Below are 27,594 nucleotides of genomic sequence, written 5' to 3' on the forward strand. Positions count from 1 at the left end.
CATTCACACTGAACTTGGAAGTATCAGGAAAACCCTTCCAAGTTGAAAGACCACCAAATTCAAAGATTATAGCTTTTTTTTCCTTGTTTATGCTTCAGCATCAGTTTTATTGTAATTTGTTAGATGCCTTCATGGTTTTAATAGTCGGAGTGTGTGTATCCAACATCCTTGGTGAAACTTTCATGGCTGCCAACACTAAAACAGTATTATGAGCACACTGCTTGTGTGGAATGAAACTGCCGAAGATGAAAGATGATTCGATATGCTATTTTGAGCATTATGCTTCTTTAAAATATGTTCATTTGAGAAATACAATTCTATGCCAGTAAGGGAATGAGTAACCATTAACATAATTCCTGGAACATCAGACTTAAGTTCACTAGTATTCCCAAATCCCTTAGAGCATTTTTCCCATATAATTAACACAACAGCAAAGATTCACAGAATGTTAATCTGATTTTCAATATCTGTTTCATCTGCTTTAGTTATGAAGTTTCTGAAATTTTCACATTTGAACCAATAAGATTTCCTGTTTGTGTGTATATGCCAAAATAAAATAATAGAATATATGTTTTTAAAATTAGTTGCAATTGAAGGACAATAGATTTAGTATTTACATCAAAATAGATGTCAAAAAGGATGAAGAGATCCATAATATCAAGTTTTTATGGTTTCACATATTGAAGAGTAGCATTTATTGGAAAAAACTACAAAATGACAAAATTTTAAGAGAAAGATGTCGACAAATCAACCTTTACAATTTACATTTTCATCATGAGCATTACCATAAGTGATGTAGCACTCAAAACTGAACAAGGTTTTATGTTTATTTCAGTTGATTTTCTCCAAAACTAACTTGTCAATAATGACATACAATATAATGAGAACTCAAATCAAACTGCAAATAGAAATACAGTGGGAAGGAAGATACTGCCTTGTTATGGTCTTGAGCTGAGTGGAATTCCACTGACAGACAAATTTGCCAAATAGTTTTTACCTGCATAAGTCTGTTATGGAAACTACCATCATTATATATTTTCTCAAAGTTTTTATTTTATTTTTAAAGCAGGTTAGATCAACTTTGTTTTTTAGAGCAATCTTTTTTTTTTAAGATTTTATTTATTTATTTATTTCCCCCCCAAAGCCCCAGTAGATAGTTGTATGTCACAGCTGCACATCCTTCTAGTTGCTGCATGTGGGATGCGGCCTCAGCATGGCTGGAGAAGCGGTGCATCGGTGTGTGCCCGGGATCCGAACCCAGGCTGCCAGTAGCGGAGCGCACGCACTTAACCGCCAAGCCACGGGGCTGGCCCTAGAGCAATCTTAGGTTCACAAAAAAATAGAGCAGAGAATGTAGAGTTCTCATATATCCCTTACTCCCACATGTGAACAATCTCCCCCGCTATTAACATCCTGCACGACAGCGGTACATTTGCTACAATCAATGAACCTATGTTTATACGTCATTATCACCCAAAGTCCATATTTTACATTAGAGTTCACTCTCGGTATTGTATATTCTATGGGCTTTCACAAACATATAATGAAATGTATCCACAATTATAGCATTATACAGAAAAGTTTCAATACACTAAAAATCCCCTGTGCTCTGCCTATTCATCCCTCTATCCTGCCTACTCCTGGCAACCACTAAATCTTTTTACTGTTTCTATAGTTTTGCCTTTCCCAGAATGTCATACAGTTGGAATCATACAGTGTGTAGGCTTTTCAGATTAGCTTCTATCACTTAGTACTATGCATTTAAAGTTCCTCCATGTCTTTTATGGTTTGATAGCTCATTTCTTTTTAGCACTGAATAATGTTTCATTGTCTGGAGGCACCAAAGGTTATCCATTCACTGACCGAAGAACATCTTGGTTGCTTCTAAGTTCTGGTAATTATGAATAAAGCTGCTATAAACACCTGTGTGCAGATTGCTGGGTAGATAGGTGTTCAACTCCTTTGGGTAAATACCAAGGAGCATGATTGCTGGATCATATGGTAAGAGTATGTTTAGTTTTGTAAGAAACTAAAAACTGTTTTCCAAACTGGCTGTACCCTTTCATATACCACTGCAATGAATGAGAGTTCATGTTGCTCTACACCCTCGTCAGCATTTGGTGTTGTCCGTATTCCAGATCTTGGACATTCTTATAGGCGTGTGGTGGTATCTCACTATTGTTTTAAACTGCCTTTCCCTAATGACATGTGATGTGGTCTTTTCATATGCTTATTTTTCATTTGCATGTTTTCTTTGGTGAGGTATCTCTTCGGGTCTTTTGCTCATTTTTTAATCAGGTTGTTCATTTTCTTATTGTTGAGTTTTAAGAGTCTTGTATATTTTTGATAAGAGCCCTTTAACAATGTCTTTTACAAATATTTTCTCCCCATCTGTGGCTTGTCTTCCATTCTGTTGACAGCATCTCTCACAGAACAGAAGTTTTAAGTTTAATTAAATCCAGCTTATCAGTTATTTCTTTGCTGAATCATATCATTGGTGTTGTATCTAAAAAGTCATTACCATAGCCAAGGTCATCTAGATTTTCTCCTGTGTTATTATCTCTGAATTTACAGTTTTACATTTAGGTCTATTGTCCATTTTGAGTCAATTTTTGTGAAGGCTGTAAAGGTCTGTTCTAAATTCATTTTTTTGCATGTGGATGTTCAGTTGTTCCAGCATCATTTGTTGGAAAGACTTGTCTCCATTGTGTTGCCTTTGGCTCCTTTGTCAAAGATCAGTTGACTATATTTATGTGGATCTAATTTTGGGCTCTTTATTCTGTTCCATTGATCTATTTGTCTCTTCTTTCAATGATACCACACTTTCTTCATCACTGTAGCTTTATAGTAAATTTTGAAGTTGGGTAATGTCATTCCTTCAACTTTGTTCTCCTTCAGTATTGTCTTGGCTATTCTGGGTCTCTCCACATAAACTTTAGAATCAGTTTGTCAATATCCACATAATAACCTGCAACGTTTATGATTGAGATTGCACTGAGTGTACAGATCAAGTTGGGAAGAACTGACATCTTAACAATATTGAGACTTCCTATACATGAACCTGGAACATCTCTCCATTTATTTAGTTCTTCTTTGATTTCTTCCAAGTTTGGTAGTATTCCTCACATAGAAATTGTAAATATTTTGTTAGATTTATATTTAACTCTTTGTATTTCACTCTTTGGGGTGCTAATGTAATGGTAATTTTTTCTTACGTTTCAAATTCCACTTGTTCATTCCTGGAATATAGGAAAGTAATTGACTTTTGTATGTTAATCTTGTATTCTGTAACCTTGGTATAATCAATTATGACTTCCAGGAATGTTTTTGTTTATTCTTTCAGATTTTCTATATAGACAATCATATCATCTATGAACAAAGACAATTTTATTTCTTTCTTTCCAGTCAGTATACATTTTATTTCCTCTTCTTCTTCTTCTTTTTTCTTTTTTTGGTCTTATTGTATTAGCTTGGACTTCCAGTAAGATGTTATTCTTGATCTTAGCAGGAAAGCTTGTAGTTGCTCACCATTAAGTATGATAATAACTACGTTTTTAGAAATTTTTTTACCAAGTTGAGGAAGTTTCCTTCTATTGCTAGTTTACTGAAAGTTTTTACTGTTACTAAGTGTTGAATTTTACCAAATGCTTTTTTTTGTATCTATTTATATGATCATGTGATTTTTATTTTTTAGCCTGTTGATGTGATGGATTACATTAATTGATTTTTGAATATTGAACCAGACATGCACACCTGGAATAAATCTCACTTGCCATGGTGTAAAATTTCTTTTATACATTGTTGGATTTGATTTGCTAATATTTAGTTGAGGATTTCTGCATCTATGTTCATGAGAGATATTGATATTTAGTTTTCTTTTCTTTTAATATATTTGTCTGGTTTTGTTATTAAGATAATACTGGCCCCATAGAATGAGTTAGGAAGTTATTTTCTCTGCTTCTGCCTTCTGGAAGAAATTGTAGAGAAATGGTATAATTTCTTCCTTAAATCGTTGGTAAAATTTACCAGTGAACATATCTGGGCCTGGTACTTTATGTTTTGGAAGGTTATTAATTACTGATTCAATTTCTTGAATAGATATAGGCCTATTCAGATTGTTTATTTATTCTTCTGTGAGTTTTGGCACATTGTATCTTTCAAGGAATTGGTTCATTTCATCTAGGCTGTCAAATTTCTGGGCACAGAGTAGTTCATAGTATTCCTTTATTATCCTTCTAATGTCAGTGGGATCTGTAGTGACATTCGCACTTTCATTTCTGGTATGAGTAATTTGTATCATCTCTCTTTTTTCTTAGTGTGGCCAGAAGGTAATTGATTTTATTGATCTTTTCAAAAAACCAGTATTTTATTTGGTTGATTTTCTCTAGTGATTTCTTCATTTCAATTTCATTGATTTTTGTTCTAATTTTTATTATACATTTTTTCTTCTTAGTTTGGATTTAATTTGCTCTTCTTATCCTAGTTTCCTAAAGTGTAAGCTTAGGTTATTGATTTTAGATCATTCATCTTTTCTGATATGTGCATTCAATGCTATAAATTTCCCTCTAAGCACTGCTTTCACTGAATCTCACACATTTGATAAGTTGTATTTTTAGTTTCATTTACTTCAAAATGTTTTTAAATCTTTCTTCAGACTTTTTCTTTGACTCGTGTTATTTAGAAGTGTGTTGTTTAATCTTCATGTATTTTGGGATTTTCAAGCTATCTTTCTGTTATTTCTAGTTTAATTCCATTGAGTTCTGAGAGCAGACATTGTATGATTTCTTTTATTTTGAATTTGTTCAAGTATGTTTTATGACCCACGATGTAGTCTATCTTGGTGAATGTTCTATGTGAGCATGAGAAGAATGTGTACTGTAGTGTAACTAGATGAAGTAGTGTATAGATGTCAATTATATCCGGTTGATTGATGATACTGTTTTGTTAAACCAGGTCCTTACTCATTTTCTGCCTGCTGGATCTCTGTCCACATCTAATAGAGGAATGGTGAAGTCTCCAACTATAATAGTGGAGTCATATATTTCCCTTTATAGTTCTATCAGTTTTTTGCCAGATGTGTTTTGATGCTCTGTTCTTAGGTGCGTACACATTAAGGATTCTTGCGTCTTCTTGGAGAATTGACCCCTTTTTCATTATGTAATGCCCCTCTTTATGACTGATAATTTCCCTTGCTCTGAAGTATGCTCTATCCAAAATTAATATAGCTACTCTTACTTTTTTTTGATTAGAGTTAGCATGGTATATATTTTTCCATCCCTTTACTTTTCATCTATGTGAGACTTTATATTTAACATTGTTTTCTTGTAGACAACATATAGTTGAGTTTTTTTTGATCTACTCTATTTCTGTCTTTTAATTGGTGTATTGAGACCATTGCCATTTAAAGTAGTTATTGATATAGTTGGATTAACACCTACCATGTTTGTTATTATTTTCTATCATTGCCCTTATTTTCTGTACCTGTTTTTGTCTTCTACTCTTTTTTGAATTTTGTGGTTTTAATCAAACATTTTATATGATTTCATTTTTTCTCCTTTCTCACCATATAAGTTATACTTCTTTTTTTACTTTTTTTAGTGATTTCCTTAGAATTTGCAGTATACATTTACAACTAATCCAAGTGCACTTTCAAATCACACTATACCATTTCACAAATAGCTCAAGTACCCTATAGTACCAAGAAATTTCTAATTCCTCCCTCCTGTCTCTTGTATCATTGCTGTAATTCATTTAACTTATCCTTTAACTATAATCATGGAATACTATTGTTATTTATTTATTTATTAAAGATACTTCCTCTTTTTTTTTTTTGCTGTGAAAAATTTGCTCTGAGCCAACATTTGCTGCCAATCTTCCTCTCTCTCTCTTTTTTTTTTTCCTCCCAAAGCCCCAGTCTATATTCTAGCTGTCAGTCCTTCTAGTTCTTCTGTGTGGGCCACCACCACCGTTTGGCTGCTGACAGACGAGTGCTGTGGTTTCTTGCCCGGGAACCGAACCCAGCCCGCTGAAGCAGAGCAAGCCGAATGTTAACCACTAGGCCATTAGGCCTGGCTCTATTGTTATTCTTTTAAACAAACTGTTATCTGTTAGATCAATTAAGAATAAAACTTTAAAAATTTTACCTTCACTTATTACTTCTTTGATGCTCTTCCTTCTTTGTGTACATCTGAGTTTCTGACCTATATCATTTCTCCTCTCTCTAAAGAACTTGTTTTAACACTTCTTACAAGGCAGGTCTACTGACAACAATTTTTGCTTATTTAAGAAAGTCTTTATTTCTCCTTTACTGTTTTGTTTTTTTTTTTTGTGAGGAAGATCAGCCCTGAGCTAACATCCATGCTAATCCTCCTCTTTTTGCTGAGGAAGACCGGCTCTAAGCTAACGTCTATTGCCAATCCTCCTCCTTTTTTTTTTCCCCTCAAAGCCCCAGTAGATAGTTGTATGTCGTAGCTGCACATCCTTCTAGTTGCTGTATGTGGGATGCGGCCTCAGCATGGCTGGAGAAGCAGTGTGTGGGTGCACGCCCGGATCCGAACCCGGGACACCAGCAGCGGAGCCCGGACACTTAACCGCTAAGCCACAGGGCCGGCCCACTCTCCTTTACTTTTGAAGGCTAATTTTGCAGGATACGAATTCTAACTTGGTGGGGTTTTTTTTTTCTGTCCATACTTCAAATATTTCTCTCTACTCTCTTCTTGTTTATGTGGTTTCTGAGAAGTCAGATGTAATTCTTATCTATGTTCCTTTCTAGGTGTTTTTTTCATCTGACATTTTTCAAAATTTTTTTTTTATCTTTGATTTTATGAAGTTTGAATATAATATGCCTAGGTGCAGTTTTTTGGGCATTATTCTTGGTTCTCTGAACTTCCTGGGTCTATAGTTTGGTATCTGACATTAATTTGGGAAAATTCTCTGTCTTTATTGCTTCATAAATTTCTTCTGTTCCTCTCTCTCTTCTCCTTTTGGTATTCCCATTACATGTATGTTACATCTTTTTAGTTGTCTCACAGCTCTTGGATATTCTGCTCCTTGTTTGCAGTCTTTTTTCTCTTTGTTTTTCAGTTTTGGAAATTTCTATTCATATACCTTCAAGCTTAGAGAGTCTCTCCTCAGCTCTGACCAGTCTACTCACAAGTCCATCAAAGGCATTCTCCAATTCTGTTAGTATTTTTATCTCAAGTATTTCTTTTCGGTTCTTTTGATCTCTCTTCCTACATTATCCATCTGTTCTTGTTTATTGTCTAGTTTTTCCATTAGAGCCCTTAGAGTATTAATCACAGTTGTTTTAAATTCTCAGTTTGTTATTTCCAAAACCCCTGCCACGTCTGGGTCTGGTTCTGATGCTTGTTTTGTCTCCTTAAACTATTTTTTTTTGCCTTTCAGTATGCCTTGCAATTTTTTTGTTGAAATGTGGACATTATGGACTGGTTAAAGAAACTGCAGTAAATAGGCCTTTAGTAATTCAGCAGTAACGTGTGAGAGGAGAAGTGTTCTATAATGCTATGATTATTATCTGTCTTTTGGTGAGCCTGTGCCTCTGAACTGTGAACTTCGTGCATGTTTCTCAGTCCTCTCTTTCCCCCTTAGGTTGTACATAATAACTAGAGGCAGATGAAGTTGGGTATTTCACTTCCCTCAGATTGGTTAGGCTCTGATAAAACCCCTATTTTACCCCTGATAAAATAGTTTCTCGTAAGGGTGGGCCTTCTTAAGAAGAACAGAATTCTCTCAAATATTTTGAAATACTTACTTTTCCTCAATCCCTGTCAGAAGCCTGAGGAGATTTTTCTCCTCTCTTCTCTGGAGGAACATAGTAGAGCTTCTGGAGATAAAACTCACAGAATTTTGAGGGACCACATATGACTAGGTCGCCCCTAGAGTTTGTATCTCTCAAAATTGTCCACACTGAGCCTTGTAAATTACAGTTTAGGTTTTCCTACCCCAGAACTGCTTCCCCAGGAGATTTCTGTTTGAGGATTTCTGCTCCAGTAGGTGTGATTCTCTGTATCCACCTGCTTGTCTCTTCAATTTTGGGGGCAGTGGTTTGCCAGGTAATCTCACTGATCTGACAGATGTGAGAAGAGTTGTTGATGCTTCAATTTGTTCTGCTTTTTACTTGTTGTTAAGATGGACTGACAACTTTTAAGCTCTTTACATGCCAGACCAGAAACCAGAAGTCATTATGTATTTTGAATTTTTTTCCACTTTTGCGTTATGCTTTAAACTTTATTTGACAAATATATAACCAATAGTTGAAGAAGTAGTGTCTTCTCCAAAGAGAGTTATCTAAAGGTGACATAAAAATTTATATACAAGTATTAATATAGATTTTTAAAAAGCGTATCCATTAGAATTATGAAATCTATTTCTGGATACATTGGGCCTTTTTTGGAAAATTTGCAAAGAAGAGAAGAGTTGACAACTTATATTTTCTTTGGTTTTACTATTTTAGCTATATATTGTTGCATTATAAACTAGCGTCAAACTTAAGTTGTTTAAAACAACCGTTTTATTTTATCTCACAGTTTTATGGGTCAGGAACTTGGCCAAGGCTCTGCTTGGTGACTATTTTGTCCCTCATGGTGTTGACTGAGATCACTGGGTGGTATTCGTTTGGCAGATGATGGGTTGATCTAGAGGATCCAAGATGGCTTTGCTCGCATGACTGCGCCTTGGTAGGAATGCTGACAGGCAGGGCTCAATTGGAATTTTCCACTGGGGAACAACTCCTGGTCTCTCCGGCATGGAGGAAGTGGGTAACCGGACATCTTAAATGGTCCCATCAGGGCTCCAAATGTGAGCACCCAGTGAACAAGGTGGAAGCTGTGTGGTTTTTTATGATCTAGCCTTGGAAGTCACATAGTGTCACTCCCGCAATATTCTCTTTATTGAAAAATCACAAGCTCACTGTCCTTTCACTGGGAGAAGTGTCAAACAATTTGTAACCATATTTTAAAACTATTGTGTTTACTGCCATTTTAAACATGCTGCATGTTTTAAATATATTTTTAGTACACTGCTTTTACATTTTCCAGTAGAATCAGTCTGAATCACACTTCCCAAGTTATAATCACGTTTAATTTTTCTTTCACTAATATTCCAAAAATATCATTACAATAAATGAATAAATAAACCCCTGGTTGTCCCGTCATCATACATCATTTTTGGAGGTTCTTTTCTTGACCTTAACCACATACAGACATGTTTATTTACACATAGAAATCAGAGTAGATAGTTTTTTTTTTTGCATTCACTAAGCGTATCAGAAACAATTTCTAGACAGCTATAATTGTCAGTAGTTGAAATTTTACTGGCTTCATGCTTCATTATATGATTTGCTTAGCCATTCCTCTATTTTTGTTGATTCTAATTTTTATGAATAATATACATCTTTGTCTTTACCACTCTTGCCACCCCCTCGTCTTTCTCCTTTTTTTTATCCTTTTCCTTCTCCTACTGTTCCTTCTCTTTTGATTAGTATTGCATTGAATCTATATAGCAGTGTGGGGAGAATTATAATTTTAACACCACTGGGTCTTTCAATCTTCAACCTGGTGTATTTTTCTACTCTACTTTTCTCAGAAATATTTTGTAGCACTCATTATAGTAGTCTTGTAGGTCTTTTGTTTAATTTATTCTTAAGTTTTAATGCTGTTGCAAATGGTATTTTTATTTTATTTCTCCATTGTTACTTGATATTATACAGAAATAATATTTTGTTTATATTTTTTGTATGCCGATATCTTGCTAAATTCATTTATTAGTTCTAATAATTTCAGTGTTTTCTATGTATACAATCAAAGATACCTTGTAAGTAATAACAGTCGTCTTCTTTATAGTCTTTATGTCATTTATTTCTTTTTATTACTTCGATGCACTGGATTTAACTTCCAGTACAATTTTAAATACAGGTGGTGAGAGTGGGTATTTTTGACTAGCTCCTTATTTTAAGAGAAAAATGACAGACATTTTATTATAGTTTTTCAGATTGAAGAAGTTCTACTTTAGTTCTAATTTTCTGAGAGTTTTGATAATAAATTTTATCAGTTTTTCTCTGCATCTATTGAGATTATCAGATGACTTTCCTCCTTTATTCTCTTAATGTGCTGAATTACATTTATTGAATGTTGAAACAGCCTTGCATTCCTGGGATGAATTGCTCTTCATCGTTATATATTATCACTTCTATATGTTGTTGGATTTTATTTGATAATATTTTGTTAAGGATTTTTGTGTCATGGTCATGAAAACTATGTGTCTGTCATCTTTTTTGCTTGAACTGTCCTTTTCAAGATTAGGTCTCAGGGTTATTCTGGTCCCATTCTCAGGTTATTCTGGGAATTGTTTCTTTCTCATCTATTTTTGTAAAGGTTTGTATAAAATCAGTCATATTTATATTGTAAATGCTTAATAGAATTTGCCAGTGAAGCCCTCTGGGCCTGGGAGAAGGTTTTACATTAAGAATTCAATTTCTTTGATAAATATATGGTTAATTCAATTTTATGGTTCTTCTTATGTCAATTATAGAAAATTATTTTTAAGAAATTTACCCATTTAATATAAATTTTTATATATATTTCCATAAGATCATTAACTTTTTGTTATACTTTAATGTATGAACAACTTATATTAATGTTTAGTCTTCCTTCCTTTATGTTGGTAATTTGTGTTTTCTCTCTTTTTTCTTGATTAATCTTTAGGGGTTTATCAATTTCATAATTTTTTCCAAGAACAAATTTTTATATATGTTAATTTTTTCTATTTTTCTCATCTTAGTTCATTGATTTTCTTCTTCCAATATTTGTTGTTTTTTTCTTCTAATTATTTTGTGCTTAATTTATCTTATTTTTCTAGCTTCTTAAGGAGCAAGTGGGCACTCTTGAATTTTTTCAACCTTTGTTTTATAAAACAAGTGCTTAAAACTATACATTTTCCTCTAAGCACTGCTTTAGCTGTAGTCCACAAGTTTTGACATGTTATTTTTTCATTAAATTTCAGAAGTGATTTCTAATTTTCTGTATGATTTCTTCTTTGACCCAAGGGTTATAGAAATTTGCTGCTTAACTTAAATCCCTGTGACTTCCCAAATATGTTAATTTTACTGATTTCTGATTTAATTTTGTTGTAGTCAGAAATCCTATGCTATATGATTTCAGAAATTTGAAAATTATCAAGACATGTTTATGGTACCACATATGATTTATCTTTGTGTATAGTCCATTTGTTTTTGAAAAGTGTGCCTATTCCACAGTTATTAGGTGTAATATGTCTCAATTAAATAAAATTAGATGATGATTTTGTTTAAATGTTCTGTATGCTTACTGATATTTGTTTATTTCTCAATAGATTTTGGTTTCCATCAATTACTAAGAGATAAGTGTAAAACTGCTGTTGCTCTGATTGTGAATTTGTCTGTTTTCCTGTCTAGTTTTCAATTTATTTCATATGTTTTTTAGCTGTGATATTAAATAATACAGATTTCTTATCATTATGAGTTCTCAATTAATTGAGTCTCTAACGTTATGAAAAGTCCCTTATAGTAATATAGCCACTAATGTTTCATTATCAAATGTTTTATATTCTTTATTTTTTGTATATTTGTTGTTTTATATTTAAAGTATAAACAACATACAGTTTATATCCAGTCTGAGAATCTATGACTCTAAATGTTTAGTAATTTATATTTAAGGCTATTATTGATAAGTTTGTCTTTAAGTTTACTATCTCGTAGTTTTCTATTTATACCATATGTTCATTCTTTCTGTTTTCCTCATTCTATTTTCTTATAGGTTAATTTAGTATTTTTAAATATTCCATTTTATGTCTATTGTCATTTTATTTATAGCTCTTTGTAGTACATTTTTTGTGGTTGCTCTAAGGATAAGCAAGTATTAGCTGTGTATGATACCTCTGAAGCTGAATGTCTGTATTTTAATTAATTAATTCAACAAATATTTCTTTATAAAAGCTACATTTTATGTAACTCTACTAGAGTACAATGATGAATAAATTAGACATGATTTCTAGTCCCATATAGCTTAAATCCTAAACAGGGGCAAGGGGAGGAGAAAGAGAGGAGACAAACGAACAAATAAAATAATTGTTAGTTGAGATAGATTTTTGAAAGCACTCGTTACAGTGATGAGAGAAAAGACGAATCAGGGGACTGAGTCAAGGAAAGTCTCTCTGAAGAGGTGAAATAAGAGCTGAAACATAAACTGTTAAGAGTGTGTTAACCATGTGAAGAGTATTCTGCATAGAGAAAACAGCATGCTCAAAGCCCTAAAATCCACTAACCAAAATGATGATGGTGATGATGATTATGATGACGATGACGTTGATGATGATGATGTTGATGATGCGAGTCCAGCATAGTGAGTGAAGAGAGTCTTATGGGAAATGATTAAGTTGGAGAGATAGAATGTCCATATTATATAGGGTTTGGTGGGACATGGCAGGGAATTTAAAGTTTACTCAAAGAGTAATGGGAAACCATTAAGGAGCTTTAAAGAGGGGATGCCATGATCATTTATGTTTAATTATAACATACAGATCCAAATTTCCAACAGAACTCCTTTTCTTATTCTTCCTTAACATCTTAGTCCAATTTTATAGTTTGCCAAGGTAGCTTTCTCTGCCAAATAATTAAAGACAAAAATGACTACTTCTTTCAAAAGATATTTTAAACAAACTAAAATATTTGCACTTGCATGAATTGTAATTTAATGTATTAAAACCTAACTTTAAGTAAATATCTTCCTTTTTATACTTCTTATTACTAAAATTTCATGATTTTTTAGTTGTTAAAATGCACAAGTTGAAGAAATCATTTTCCAGTTTTTCAAATGGTTTCCTAGGGAAGGCTATTCTTTATATCTGATCTTATCTGGATCCGCCTGGGAGGCAGGAGACAATCTTGGCCCTAGAGTGAACTGCTGTGAATACTTGACCAGACATCAAAATCCATGTGTGACTAGCACTTTGAGCTTTCTGTAATTACAGAAAATTCTCAACCTATAGGAATTAACTTAGAGTGATTCTCATTTATAGCACTGTTGCAATTGCACCTGTGTAATTATTTACTGCTTTTAGAGTAGGAAGAGCACAGGCTATGTCACTCAGACTGTCTGGATCTTAAGTATTGTCACATAAAACTTGAACCCATGGGCTGTGTCCTTTGAGTCATTCTAGCTACCTGGTTCAGGTGCACCATCAATTCCTGGATGATAGTTAACTACTTCCTTGAATATCTACAATTCCCTTTCCAGCCAAGCATTTCTTATATAATAATAAAAATACGTATTAAAGTAGATTTGTATATCCCTTTTAAATTATCATTTATAAATTTGAAAAGCTTTTTGCTAATATACAGATATTTGTTTTTCATTTCATAGTTCAATAATTATAATGTTTCTAGTCATGTTTATAAAATGCTGATCAGTAGGTCCTGAGGTAGTTTATGTAACTCGCTATTGCAATGCTTTACCAGAATATGAAAATAGTATTGTCATATTACAGCACCGTGTAAAGAGGTAATATGCAATATGTTTAAGAATTCCTCATATATATTCAAGTTATGATCAATACCATATTATGTGGATCACTTTTTAAAGAGGGAATATAACCTGAGAATTTAACTGGTTAAAAAAAAAATGGATTTCTTCATCTAACTTCTTAAAATTCACCTGACTGCATTAAGATGATTTATCATAAATAGACTGAAAAAGAACCTCATTAGTTTTCAAAATGATATTTTAAAGAGAAATTCCTCCAAAGTATGTTCTAAGAAACTAAGAGAAGGGATATGTAGATATTAAAATATACTTAGGACAAATATCTAATATTTGCATTAGATCATGATTCTGAACTAAACATTCCAGTAGTCATAATTGGAAATCATTGATATTTTATCTGTGCCCTCAGGCCTCATTGTTTGTACCTTTAATAATAGTTAATATTTTTTTAGTGTTCTCTAAGCCCCAGATTCCATGATAAGCATATTTTATAAACTTTTTCAAATCACCCTTACAATCATCTACTTGATGTTAGTACTATAATTATTTTTTGGTTCGTGTTTGTTTGTTTTGTTTTGTTTAAAGACAAGGACAGAACTTGCAAATAATTTTATCACATGCTAGAGCCCACATTTGAATCTGGCTAAGCCTAAATTCTTTTTTTTTTTTTTTTTTTTTTTAAAGATTTTATTTATTCAGTTTTTTCCCCCCAAAGCCCCAGTAGATAGTTGTATGTCATAGGTTCACATCCTTCTAGTTGCTGTACGTGGGACTCGGCCTCACGTTGGACGGAGAAGTGGTGCCTCTGGGCGCTCCCGGGATCCGAACCCGGGCCGCCAGCATCAGAGCGCGCACACTTAACCGCTAAGCCACGGAGCCGGCCCTAAGCCTAAATTCTTAATCTGTATGGTACACTGCATTCTAACACTCATTGCATTCTCTGTTGTAAATGTTAATAACTTGTCAGTCTTCCTCACTAAATTTCAAACCCCTTAAGAACAAAAATCTATTTCATTCCTCTTTGTATTTCTGACCAAATCCAGCTTAGTACATTCCTAGAACCCTGTATGAACAAAATAAATATATGTGAAATATGCTTGTATTAAAATTCCCCTTCATTTCATTTTTATTCTAGAATTACCAAAATACATTTTACTGTAAAAATATTTTCTGTAAATTGGTAAGGAAATTTAGAGATGGTTCTGTGACAATTCTGTAGCATAATACTTTAATTTTGCTGCTGAAATACTGTCAAGTTATGTGACTTGTGATGCATTAGAGGTCATTTCAGATTTTCCTTCTTTAAACAAAGCACTCCAACTCCAGACCAAGGTCAATGTTTTCTTATACAAACACCATTACATGATTTGTGTTTCTGGTATTATTTATCTGCCAGATAACTGCTCATTAGATCTTTGCATTTATATTTAAATTGAATTATTATACAATGCAAGGGCACCGATGACTTATAAATAAAATAATCAATAATATAACCTAACTTCATTTCTGTCTTTTACTGTCATTATCTTAGGGTGAATGGGCGTTACATGTTTTTTTCTAAGTTATCAGTGTGTTAAATACATGTTATTCCATAGCTTTAAAAAAATAAATGGGCAGTATTGTAACTATATCTACTAAGCTGCCTGTGACCTAATGCCCAGTGTCAGCAGGAGAATGACTTAAATGAATTACAATTCAAATTAAATGAACACAGAAAGCCTAATATATTATAAGAAGAAACCCTTTGTGTTTTGACGCTGTTTTTGTCAAAATATAAAAATATAATACATGTTGTGTGGCAAAATATCCTTTTTAAAAAGTTTATATTTTAAAATATAGAAAATAAGTTAAAATCTATCTTAAAAACATCTATGAGAAAAAATTATGTCAATAACATAGGGGTTAAATGTAACATTTCACTTACTAGAAGTAAGTTGAATACTATTTTTACTATTTTTATTTTTTAAAATTAATATGATAAATTGAGTGTTTTATTAAAATAGTTACCATTATCTAAAAATAATTCATTGAATAAGAAGTAAATATATTATTTTTATCTTTGGCATATTTCCTTCTTGAGCTTTACTAATGAAAAATAATGCATAGTTGTGACTAATTGCTTGTCTAATTGAGAAATCACTATTGATCACCTAATGATTGCTAGGAATTCTGTTGAATCTTGGGAATTCAAAAATGTACCCAACATGGTACCTGCTCTCCTGGGGTTCGCTCTAATTGGCAACAAGCAATAATTAAAAAGTATTAAAATAAATGCTATAAAGAGCAGTATATACAACAAATAGTGAGACATATGAGAAAGTCCTTAATTTTACTTGACAAGGTTGTGAAAATGTTCACGGAAGGCATGAAGGTGACATATTAACTAAATCTTAAAGAACAGGTAGGAGCATGCCACGAAACCAAAGAAAAGAAGAAAACACCAGCCAGAAGAAACAGGCTGTGAAAAAGATGAAGACAGAGATTTGTCATCTGGGATTCCTCCGCTACAAAATCCTTAACTACAATAATTTTTTCTAACAGAAACTCAGATCTGGACAGCTTTTTGATTTTAATTACTATTTTCATACATCTGTAATTCAACTTCATCAACACTTTTAATGTTTCCTTTTGCTCCTAATCCCTCAGTCTTTCATGCCTTAATTTACCTGAAAATGAATTAAACTCTCAGAAATGTTTCGTAGTTTTCAGCATTTCAGTGTAAACATTTTTCATTATATTATTTTATAAATTTGACTTTTGATGGTATTGTAATCTATACTTTATAAATCTGATTTTTACAAATTTTATTGTTGATGATATTGTAATCTATATGGTTGACTAATTTTGTTTTACAATTGCGTATGATAGTATATAAATATAAATGAGTCTTATATGTTGTCTCAGGTTGGGTTCCCTAGGAATCAAACTCTGAGATTAGCACGTAGGACATTTATTAGGAAATGCTTTAAATGTCCACCCCCAAAAAAGAGGATGGAGGCAAACTTTGGTAGAGGAAGAAATTAAGCTGTGATGCAGACTCAACAAAGACCTCAGCTAATCCCATAGTGAGCTCTGAAATTGGGATAGCTTTCAGAGTTTTCCCGAGTTGAGAGAAGAGGGCCAGGTCTCTATGTCGCTGTATTCAGCAATCCTTGGATGTAGGCTGCACCTAGGAAAAAGACACAGCAGTGAATGAGGTGGCCTTCAAATGAGGGTAATTCCCAGAGAAATCTGCCAACTGAGGGTTCTTAGCCAGCTTCTTTCCAGCAAGTGGCAGAATGAGTCCTTTATCTTACAGTGTTGACTATAATATAATCCTTGTGCCTCTCAGATGTATATCTTCCAGTAAATTTAGCTAGCAGCTCCTCCGGGATTCTGGTGAGCCCCTTTTTTGAGAGTAAATTAAAAGAAGAAGGTAAATGGAACAGACTGGATTGCCCACCAGTGAAGCTGGTCTTAAGGCTACAACTGATCATTATTATCTCATTCTTCTGCTATCTAGTCTAGAGTTTTCTCACCTTATGCTGAACGTCTGCGGTCTCGGTGGCTTGCATGGTACCATGATCCAGGCCTTCATCTCAGGGGTCTGAACCTCTAATCACCAAGCTCTTCTCAGTCGATGGCTTCTGCGCCTGTCCATTTTCCTTCACAACTGGGCAATGGAGTACCAAGAGATACCCAAATGGATCATCTGGGTGCTAAATGTATTTCTCTCTGCTCCCATTGTGTAGCAGCAGCCCCACCCCCTCCTCCCAATAATCACAGTCAATTACCTCTTATAAATAAAAAATGTTTGCAGGCCGGCCTGTGGCTTAGCGGTTAAGTGCATGCCTCCGCTCCTGGCGGCCCGGGTTTGGATCCCGGGCGCAGACCAACGCACTGCTTCTCCGGCCATGCTGAGGCCGCGTCCCACATACAGCAACTAGAAGGATGTGCAACTATAACGTACAACTATCTACTGGGCTTTGGGGAAAAAAAAGGAGGAGAATTGGCAATAGATGTTAGCTCAGAGCCAGTCTTCCTCAGCAAAAAGAGGAGGATTAGCATGGATGTTAGCTCATGGCTGATCTTCCTAAAAAAATTATATATATAAATAAATAAAATAAATGGTACATGTTCTTTGTTTAACAAAAAAAATGTTTGCAAATGGAAATCTTCATTTGTCTCCTGGTGGAAGAATTACCTCATTAGAACCAAGACTTCTAATCGTGGAGAGCCCAGAGTTATGGGGACAGGGAGCACAAATTCCCCAAGTGGGCTGGGAATGGTGGTAAGTGGGGCCACTCCTCCTTCCCCCATTTGATTTCTAGACCTATATATGCTATCTACTGGGGACACAGCACTATATAGTGGTAACTGAATTGGAGCGTGTAATATGTCCTGAAGGATGGCACCCTATCCTCCAAAGTTACCATCTGCAAGTGGGTTTCTCTGATGGATCTTCAAGAGGCCATTTCTTCTCCCAATAAAGCCAACAGCTTCTGACTGAATAGGAACCAATACGATGTTAGGGAAGATGTCAGGCTGATCTAGGTATCTTCAGACTGTATTTTGGCAGAAGGCAGGAGACTCAACATAGCCTTGGATCAAGAATGTAAATATATACAGTTTGTTCCAAGTGGAAGTAAACTGTTTCTCATCCTTGTTTTCAATAAGAATGAAAAAGAATACATTCATTAGATCAGTAGCCACATACCTCATCCCTGTAGCCAGATTAATCCACTGAAATTGAGGCTATTACTTGGTTGAAATTTGTGGTAGCCTACTCTCATTTTCCAAGATCTGTCTGCCTTTTTAGGATCCATTCTGATGAAGTAAATGGAGATATAACAGAGACCACTACTCTTGTATTCCATAAGTATTTAAGGGATCATAATATTTGCTTCCTCCCCCCACCCTTGCCCAGAATGTGATATCGTTTTAGTTACTGATATTGGCTGGAGAGTAGAAGCATTTTCATAGGCTTCCTTTTGCCTTTCTCCACTAAGATAATTTTTATCCAACAGGACGAGGAACAGATGGTTGGATTCTGACAACCTTAAAGTGTGTCCAATCCATTAAGGGACTAAAGAAATGACTACCAGATGGTCGTTTGGACTCAGTTAAATCACTGTCTCAGTCAAGATTCAAACATAGAAACAGAAACACAAGAAGTTATATACAATCATGAATTTATTTTAGGGGTTTAATATTACATAGTTTTAGGTCTGGTTTAATACTCTACATAAAATTGTTGTTTCTGTATATAGTTCTGTGGCCTGAAGTCAGTAGGGTACTAGTTGGAAAGGAAATATGGACATAACTGGGCAAAAGTAGGACAAAATGAAATGTGTGAAGATGAATTGGAATCAATAAGAGTTCTGATCTGCCTGTAAGAATCTAATTGTGACCAAGTGAATGACCTGCATGAGAATTTGGTTTCTCAAGGAGCTAACCTTGCTCCTGGCCCAGGAGTCAGAGGAACAATGGTAGCAAAATCAGCAGGAACTGACGGAACTGAAAACCGGGCTACCTCCCCATGTCAACGAGGTAAGGCAACAAATAAATGATAAATTTATGAGAAGATTTCATCTAATTTATTTATTTCATTTTAGAGTGCTAGTAATTTCTTACAAATTATACATTTTTTCTATCTCCTAAATTATATTTGTTTTTCCTTTCATGTTTATATATTACTTTCTACAACATTTTTTAGGATTATTTCTTGGTCTTTTTATAAATTTCAAATTATAATTATTATTTTATTTGATTTTTGTGAACTCGGACATATAATTTATATACAGTAAAATGCACACATTTAAATGTAAAGTCTGACAAATATAACGACTACCAAAATCAAGATATAAATCTATCACCCTTCAAATTCCCTTCTGTCTCTTTGAAATCAAATTCAAGCCCAGGCAGTAATTGATTTGCTTTCTATATAACTGATTTGTTTTGTTACTATAGACTAGTTTGTTTGTAAGTATATACTCTTATATCTGGCTTCATTTACTTATCATAACGTTTTTGAAATTTGTCCGCTTTGTAATGTGTATCAGTAGTTCACTTATTTTAGTTGCTGTATTAGTTTCATCTCTGTATGAATACACCACAGTTTGCCCATTGACAGTTAGACATTTGGATTGTTTCCAACTATTATGAATAGAACTCTTTGCACAAGTCTTTATTTGGCATATATTTTCATTTCTTTTGAGTAAATACCCAGGACTGGTATTTCTGGGTAATATGATAATTGTATGTTTAACCCATATAAGAAATTACCAAATTCTTTTCAAAGCAGCTATAGCCTTTTACATACACAATATCAACGTGAGAGTGGGAGTATTTCCACATGCTTACCAACAATAGGGCACAAATGGCAAGAACCATTTAAAAAATAGATCAATTGGGCTTCATGAAAATAAAAAATCTTTGCTCTTTAAAGACACCATTAAGAAAATAAAAAGAGGAGTCATAGGCTGGGAAAAAATATATTCAATTCATTTATCTGACAGAGGACCAAATTGTGTAAAGAATTCTTACAACTCTAAAAATTCTTACAACTCAATTTTTTAAATAGGCAAAGAAATTAAGAAGAAAGTTAACAACGAAAAGATACTAATAGTCAATAAGCACATGAACATATGTTCAACATTATAGTCACCAGGGGAATGCAAATAAAACCCTCAGTGATATAATATACTATACCCACTAGAAGGACTTAAATTAAAAAGACCAACAATTCCAGCATATTTATTGTGATTCTTGTTTAAAACTCTCAAAGCTATGATTTTCCTGTGTGAATTCTTTCAACTTATTCCTAAGATTTAAATGTAGTGTTCTTATTGTCTGTATTTTTTCTAAATATCATATAATTGTAATTTTGACTTAATAAATTTTGATTTAATTGATTTAACCAGATAATTTTTTGTTTTCAAAAAATTTATTTTGTTTTAGTTATTTAATTACTTTCGAGCTTACTAGGGTATCGTAAAATAATTCAGACTTTGTATTTTCTGCTCTCTAAAGTATTGATGTTTCTTTGTGAACCAACATATGATTATTTTTAACAGTCTCCAGAAGTTTGAAAATGTGTATATTCTATCTTTATACAATGTAATTTAGTACCTATAAAATGCTTAGATAGTCTAGCTTATTAATTAGAATGTTCAGTTCTTACATTTTCTAATTGATTCTAATTTATCAAAGATTTAAAGCAATGTGTTAAAATCTCCTGCTGCAGTTATAATTTTGGTCAACTACATTTGTATTAACGGATTTTACGTATTTGGTCCTGAGGTAACAGTGCACAACTGTCACGTCATCCTGTTGGACGGTTCCTTTTAACAGTATAAAATTATACTCTTTGTCTCATTCGAATTCTGAACTGCTTATTATTAACATCAGCATGGCTGTTTTATTATCATCAGGATTTTTCCGTCATTTCAGGGTATGATTTTGTGCACCTCCATTGCTAACTCCCTGAAATGGTCTCACTAAGGACAAAGTTGGAGGCATGGTGGAAATGAGTCTTTTGACAAGAAGTTACAGTGTATTGGAATAGGCCGCGAGGACGCATTGTGAGAGAATGGGAGATATTGTCTGGGGATGCTTGATGGCCAAAGCTTCTCTGGTCAACCTGATTCCTCACGGGTTGGCGGTAATGTTCCTCTCCCTTTCTAGGGAGCAGTTCTGCCAGGTCATGCTCACAACCACATCAGACCCTCCAGGAATTAATAATTCCTAATCTATTGCAAGCATTGCTTGAACTATAGCAGGTTGACCTCACATTTGTGTTCCTGGGTTAATTTCTTACTTTTTCCCCCCTAGTGTGGTCTTGCTGCACTAGTAGCAAGGCGATGTAATGGGACCACACACACCACAGATGCAGGATCCCTTGCAATCAGAACTATGACCACTCTTGGGGCAGACACAGTTAGTTACTCACAAAGCCCCAAAGGGATGGGTATGGCCAGTCTTGCTAAGCCAATCCATTCCCATTTTCTTCTTCTGGGAGTTGTTGGCGTCTCACCTTACGATTCAGAAGACGGTCTTATTGTGTCCACTTCCAAAATAGTCATATATATGTATACAATCAATTTTGGCACTCTCTTCCTAAACCAAAATACAGACGTCTCTTTTCTCTTTCTTTCAATGATGATGCTTCTGCTCCAACTGGACTCATTTTCCATTTAGCAGGGTGATCTATTTCAAAAAGTCAGATCAGATCATGTCCCACCCAACTTAAAACTCTTCGATGGATCAGGATATAGTTAAACGAAAATCTAAAATGCTTAGCATGTCCATTAGCAACAGTGTCACCTGCCCTGTGTCTCCCTGTGCACCTCACTTTCGACCATAACCTTCTTGCTCACTGAGGTTTAGCCACAGTCTTCCTTCAGTGTTTCTGAGAACTTTTTCCTGATCATCTGGTAAACTCTCTCCTAACGCTCTGCTATTAGGCTACAAAACAATGACTGGTTATTTGTAGTTATTTGTATAGCTATGGCTTAATGTTTTTCTCTCCTCGCAATTCCATTAGAAACTTGAGAGCTCCAGGGCCTATGAATTTGTGGCATATTATAGGGGTTTGATATCTATATAGTGGATAATGCAGAAATGCCTCTTACTGGATCACTTTGTGAAGAATTATGTACTGTAATAAAAACAGGTGAATTTGTGTTTTGATCTAATCTAAAAATAATTATAGCATACCAGGTGATTTTTTTTAACCTGTAAAACTTAATGAGATATTTCAGTTTAGCATGTGTCTCTCATTATTTTTTAGTTGTTTATGCTTCCTTGATCTTTTCTTTTTTAAAAACTGCTTTTTCACTAGACTACTCAATTTTCCTTATTCTGATTTTTTAGAATTTTGTATTTTATGAATCCTATTTCTGTTCTATTAATGGTTGTGAATTATTTTTTAAATTGCATTTCTTTTGTGACGTATCAAGAAGAAATAGTTTTAGATAATTGGACCCTGTTATTTGCAACCTGTGTACAATTCGAGTTTTAGTATTCAATTTCTTCATCCCTTATGCCTGCCCCTGGCTCCCCTCTAACTTTGTATTTTCTAAGGAACTATTTTTCCAAATAAGGGATCAAACCGGCTATAAGAAATACAGTGCTCGCTAATTTTGAAAAGTGGTCATGTCAGGGAAGTTAACTAATTTGTACAAATAATTTCTTATTTGTAGAGTTTCCATGTCTGGGTAGGTAAATACAGTTGTCTTTGTCATTCATCTATTCAACTGCATCCTTGCCACCCAAGGCACTGCCTTCAACTTATATATGCCCATGTCATTTCACAACTCCAATTATTTGTGGCCAGTAAGGAAGACTCTCGGGGGGAGGACACAGCATAGGAGGAAGTTCACTCTTGAGTTGGGTCCTTTTTTCCACACAATTGTTATAGTATTCTGAAGTTAAGATCTCTCTATCCCTTCTGTAACTGAATATAGCTCTTCTAATTTGGACATTGCTGTGGCCCTTGACCCTCCTTCAGTGATCCTCCTGTCTGCCTCCCGGGAAATCAAGTGCATCTCACTAGAGCCCTCTCCACTGGGTCACTGCTGTAGCCCCTTCTGTCCTTTGATTTGACCTTCATTGACTTCCGCGTGCCCTTCCCTTGGTCTTAGCCTCCAGTCTGACAGCACTGAAGGTTTTCGGGACTCTATTTGCAGAATTTCATATTACTTTCCCAGCAGCACCATTATGCCGGCGCTTAATCATAGACTAGTCTGCATTTCCTTTACTCTGATGTCATCTGCTCCATATTTGGCAGAAAAAAGTTTAAAGTTTCAGTATCTGTATAGATTTTTCTTATTTTTTAACAGCCTTTCTCTGGGCAGTTCAGTGAGGTTTTGGAAGGAAGGAAGGAAGGAACGTAAGTTAAAAGCATCAGCTCAAATAGCCATGTTGAAATGGACGTCAAATTGCACTCCAGCTTGGCGTTACAATAAACCTTATGATTAATATATTCAACGTGTTTTCTTTATTCTAAGTCATATTCCTCCTCTGACCTGGAGCAACGACTTTTCTTGCTCCTCTCACTTTCTCTCTAAGATTAGAGTACATTTCTTCTACTATCCACAGACATGTAAAAATTACCAGTTTTATATTTTAAAAGATGGTGTGCAATTAGTTAAATAGGAACTACTAAGTACATTAAAATATTGATTTATTAAGAAATTGGGAGAATGTGGCGGGAGATTGAGTGTTTGTACACAGATAAGGTCTAACAAAAAAATATTGGAAAAATGTGATACAAACAGATGCTTTCAAACTATGGAGAAAAATATCAGATAAAGCAGCTGCAAGTTTTGAGTGTTGTTACCGAAGAGCAGAATGTGGGGAAGGGGGATGTGGTGGGATGGAGGACCGTAAATGTTCTCTATAAACCTTAGGTATAATTTGTATTTTTAGATGATGTACACATATTATCCTGATAAGAGTAAAAATAAAATAAAATTTAGTAGAATTCTATAAAAGTAAAATTTACTGGTCTTCATAATTTAAGAAATTTTACAAAGAAGCTTTAAATACGAATGGAGGATAACAGCAATTAAAACACGTAGGCTAAAACTTTATGTGCCAAAGTATATGTGTACAATGTTTAAGCTAGCCTAGGTCATATGATTTAGTTACCATGACAAAACTTTCAAGCAAAACCACATAAAGTGCAAATGTGAGAATTCTCCCTTTAGTGTCCAATTCTATGATTATTGGGAGATGTGCTAATTATTTTTGCTCTGGTTTCTAAAGACCAGTATTAGTGAACTCTATGTAAATTTAATTAAATGACCATATAAAAGATATTATCAGTAGCTCTAAAATTATAAAATCATTTTTGAACAATAATGAAGCACCCCATTTGAGGTTTTTTTTTCTCAATTTTTATTTAGAAAGTTCAGTGAAACAATGTGGTATCACAGTTTAGAAATATTTTAATCTCACTATAATTTAACATTTCAAAAAATCTAGTAAGTATTGATTTTCAACAATGAAATTTATAAAAATAATTTTACATTTATAAAATGAATCATTATTTCACAATAAATTATTCATTTTTATTACCTGAAAAAAGTTTTCTGCTATATAAAAGCAATAACATTCTTTATCGATATTTTGAAAATATGCTGAAAACTTCAGTTCCTCTTCATTCAGCATTTTTGGCAGTTAGGTATACAAAAATATTATATTACAAATTCCCTGACCATAGTTATTAAAACAAAATCGTTAGCAGTAATTTCTAAAACATGGCTGTTCAGTAAATGTGCAGATAAGTTAGAGGGTTCACTAAAAATGAATTATATGTTTCATATTTTAAAGGTTTTTTTAAATATCTTCTAAGAGAACAACACAAAAAGTTAAACAGAAACCTGCAAAAGATATTTGTATTTATAAAAATCAAAAACATTCTTATTCATGAAATAGAGACACCAGAATAAATTTTCAAAAAATAAGAGTTAAAAAAATTTTCTTGTTGTTTCACTCTCTCTCTCTCAAAAATATATTTTACAGTTTCCAGGTACCAACTCTTGAAGGAATTTTATTGATTCTCAGTCAATGCTAGCTTCTAGGTAATTCATTTTTCTACTTTAAGAATTAATAAATTAACATTAACAGAACCGTTTTATTTGTAGGGTAAGTGGGGGTAATGAAACCATAATCTTAGAAATTTTGAAAGGTTCTGTAAAAATCATTTTAATTCAGTCTCTTACAGCTTGGGACACTCTGTTTTGTATTATTAATAATTACTCACAGTTTTCCCTGCTACAGCAAATAAAGAGAGTGTGTGTGTGTGCGCGCGCGTGTGTGAGAGAGAAAGAGAAAGAGAGGATCACTGTTTCTTGAGGTGGCCCATCATTAATTGTTTTTAAATAAGCTCCAGCTTTAGATGACATCAAATAGTATGGGCTCCAATGAATTATACTCCTCAGTCCACTGGATTTTTGAAAATCCGCTGAGTCAGTGATTTAAATTTGTTTCTGTTTTCATCATAACCTATCTGGTATACCAGCTTTTGTTTTCTTTGGTTTGTTTAGAGCTTTTTTTAGGGGAAGACTCATTAAAAGGACAAAAGTGGTTTCTTATTCATGCTGCAACAAATTTACACTCATTGCTTACATGTAAATATGTTACAGGTATCACAACGGATAATAGTCAATCATCACTCAATTGCATATATTTAAAAACCACAGTAAGGAGCTCACATTTTCCATTCGATACCAATCATTAAACTCAACCAGTCCTGGGCTTAAATGTGACTCTCCTACTCTTTAAAACTTTGGTTACATTACTGAAACCCTCTAAGCTAAAATTTTCTTTATTTATAAAAGAAAGATTATAATACCTTTCTTACAGGGTTGCTGTGAGGATTAAACGAGGGCAACATGTGTGTAATAGATGGCTAATTCATCTCCCAATATCAGTCTCCCAACTAAACTACAGTTTTAGTTGGCACAAGGCTTTCCACCTAAAGATCAGTCTTCCAGCCTCCCTGGGAACTAGATGTGGGCATGTGCTAAGTTCTAGTGAAAGGATGACTACTTCTAGATTGTTCCAGGAGAGAGAAATAAATGTCTGTCTTGGTTGACCCACTGTTTTAAAGGTTTCTTTTTTATAGTTTAGCCTGTATCCTATCTGATAAAACTAACATATTTTATCTTAACATACAGCTTCAAATACAGGCAGATTTCAGGGAATATCCAGTCATCCTTGGAATGGCTATTGATAATTTTCTAAACTTAAGATAGGCATATTCAACTATGGGCCAAAGAGATGCTTTTTGGAAAAAGACATACATGAGTGATTGTACTTCAAGAAACACACCCTGTTCTACAGCAATTGCTTTATTTTTCTAATTTGCAAGTTAAAAATTTATAAAAAACTTGGTTCATTTTATATTAATCTGGGATTTCTGATCAGTTCTCAGTCAAAAAAGTCAAAAAGTTCTGCATCACATCACAATAAAGCAATTATTTACAGATTTAAATTAAGACAGCAAATGAAGTAGTACATAGGATTCAACTGGTTCAGGTACAGTGCAAGGGAAGTTGGAAAAAATATACTCTATAAACATATCAGAATTCAGATATACATTGGTTGCATCTAAAGGTTTTAAACAACAGCAACAACAAACAAAATGAGCATATAAACAAGAAAACAGGATACCATCTTAAAACAGCACCATGACGACTCCTTGGCTGAGAGTTTGCCAAAAGTACTATCCTGAGATATTTCAAGATCAACGTTGCACATTCGCGCAGTGCCGTTCAGAAGTAAACATATTCTCACAATTGCTTTTGTTTGGAGAGAGGCTGGTGTGAAATGACTGAAGCTTGGTTTGCTGCTATTTTGTACGATTCTTGTCCAGAGCCTTGTGGTGGGGAAGGGAGTGGGGTTTCAGGAGTTGCTAAAAAAGAATCAGAGAATTGTATGTGATGATGACAGTCATCCCATTAAGTCCTGCATGACACTAAGATGCGTTATTTTATTTGGGGTATGTTTCTGAAAGATCATATAAAAAGTAGTGATTTATACAATACATTAGCAGCTCATTGACATACTATTGGAAATGCACTCCCACCCGACCTCTTCAAATAGAGTTAAACTGGAATAGATCATGCTTAAAAATCCTGAGTCTTATTTTTGAGGAAGATTAGCAATGAGCTAACATCTGTTGCAAATCTTCCTCTTTTTGCTCAGGAAGATTGGCCCTGGGCTAACATCTGTGCCCATCTTCCTCTACTTTGTATGCGACGCCGCCACAGCATGGCTTGACAAGTGGTGCCTCAGTCCGCGCCTGGGATCCCAACCTGTGAACCCCGGGCCGCCGAAGCAGAGCGTGCGAACTTAACCGCTACACCACCGGGCCGGCCCCTTGAGTCCTTTTAAAGTGTTTTCTGCGTTTGTTAAAGCTTTTATGAACATTTGATTCTCTCACACACCCAGCAGGAAAAAAGTTAATGAAAAGAATTAACAGAATGCTAGTTTTTTCCCAAATCTTAGAAAACAAATGTTTTAATTTTTGCAATCAAAAATTCGCATAAAATAAAACATATTTGGTTTG

The 27,594-nt window shown here is 34.1% G+C and overlaps 1 protein-coding gene across 4 annotated transcripts in view; it reads right to left on the reverse strand.

Moving 5' to 3' along the window:
• Window positions 1-24,404: 24,404 nt before the first annotated feature.
• The window catches only part of HNF4G (hepatocyte nuclear factor 4 gamma), a 119,688-nt gene continuing 116,498 nt past the window's right edge, over window positions 24,405-27,594 (reverse strand). For all 4 annotated transcript variants that reach the window (XM_087420413.1, XM_087420414.1, XM_087420412.1 and 1 more), the window contains one exon: window positions 24,405-26,937. In XM_087420413.1, coding sequence (XP_087276539.1) covers window positions 26,816-26,937 — 122 coding nt within the window. In that variant the 3' untranslated portion in view covers window positions 24,405-26,815. The remainder of the gene's footprint in view (window positions 26,938-27,594) is intronic.

The sequence above is a fragment of the Ceratotherium simum genome, chromosome 31, assembly GCF_057802395.1.
Source record: "Ceratotherium simum simum isolate JZ-2026a chromosome 31, ASM5780239v1, whole genome shotgun sequence".
NCBI classification, from domain to species: domain Eukaryota; kingdom Metazoa; phylum Chordata; class Mammalia; order Perissodactyla; family Rhinocerotidae; genus Ceratotherium; species Ceratotherium simum.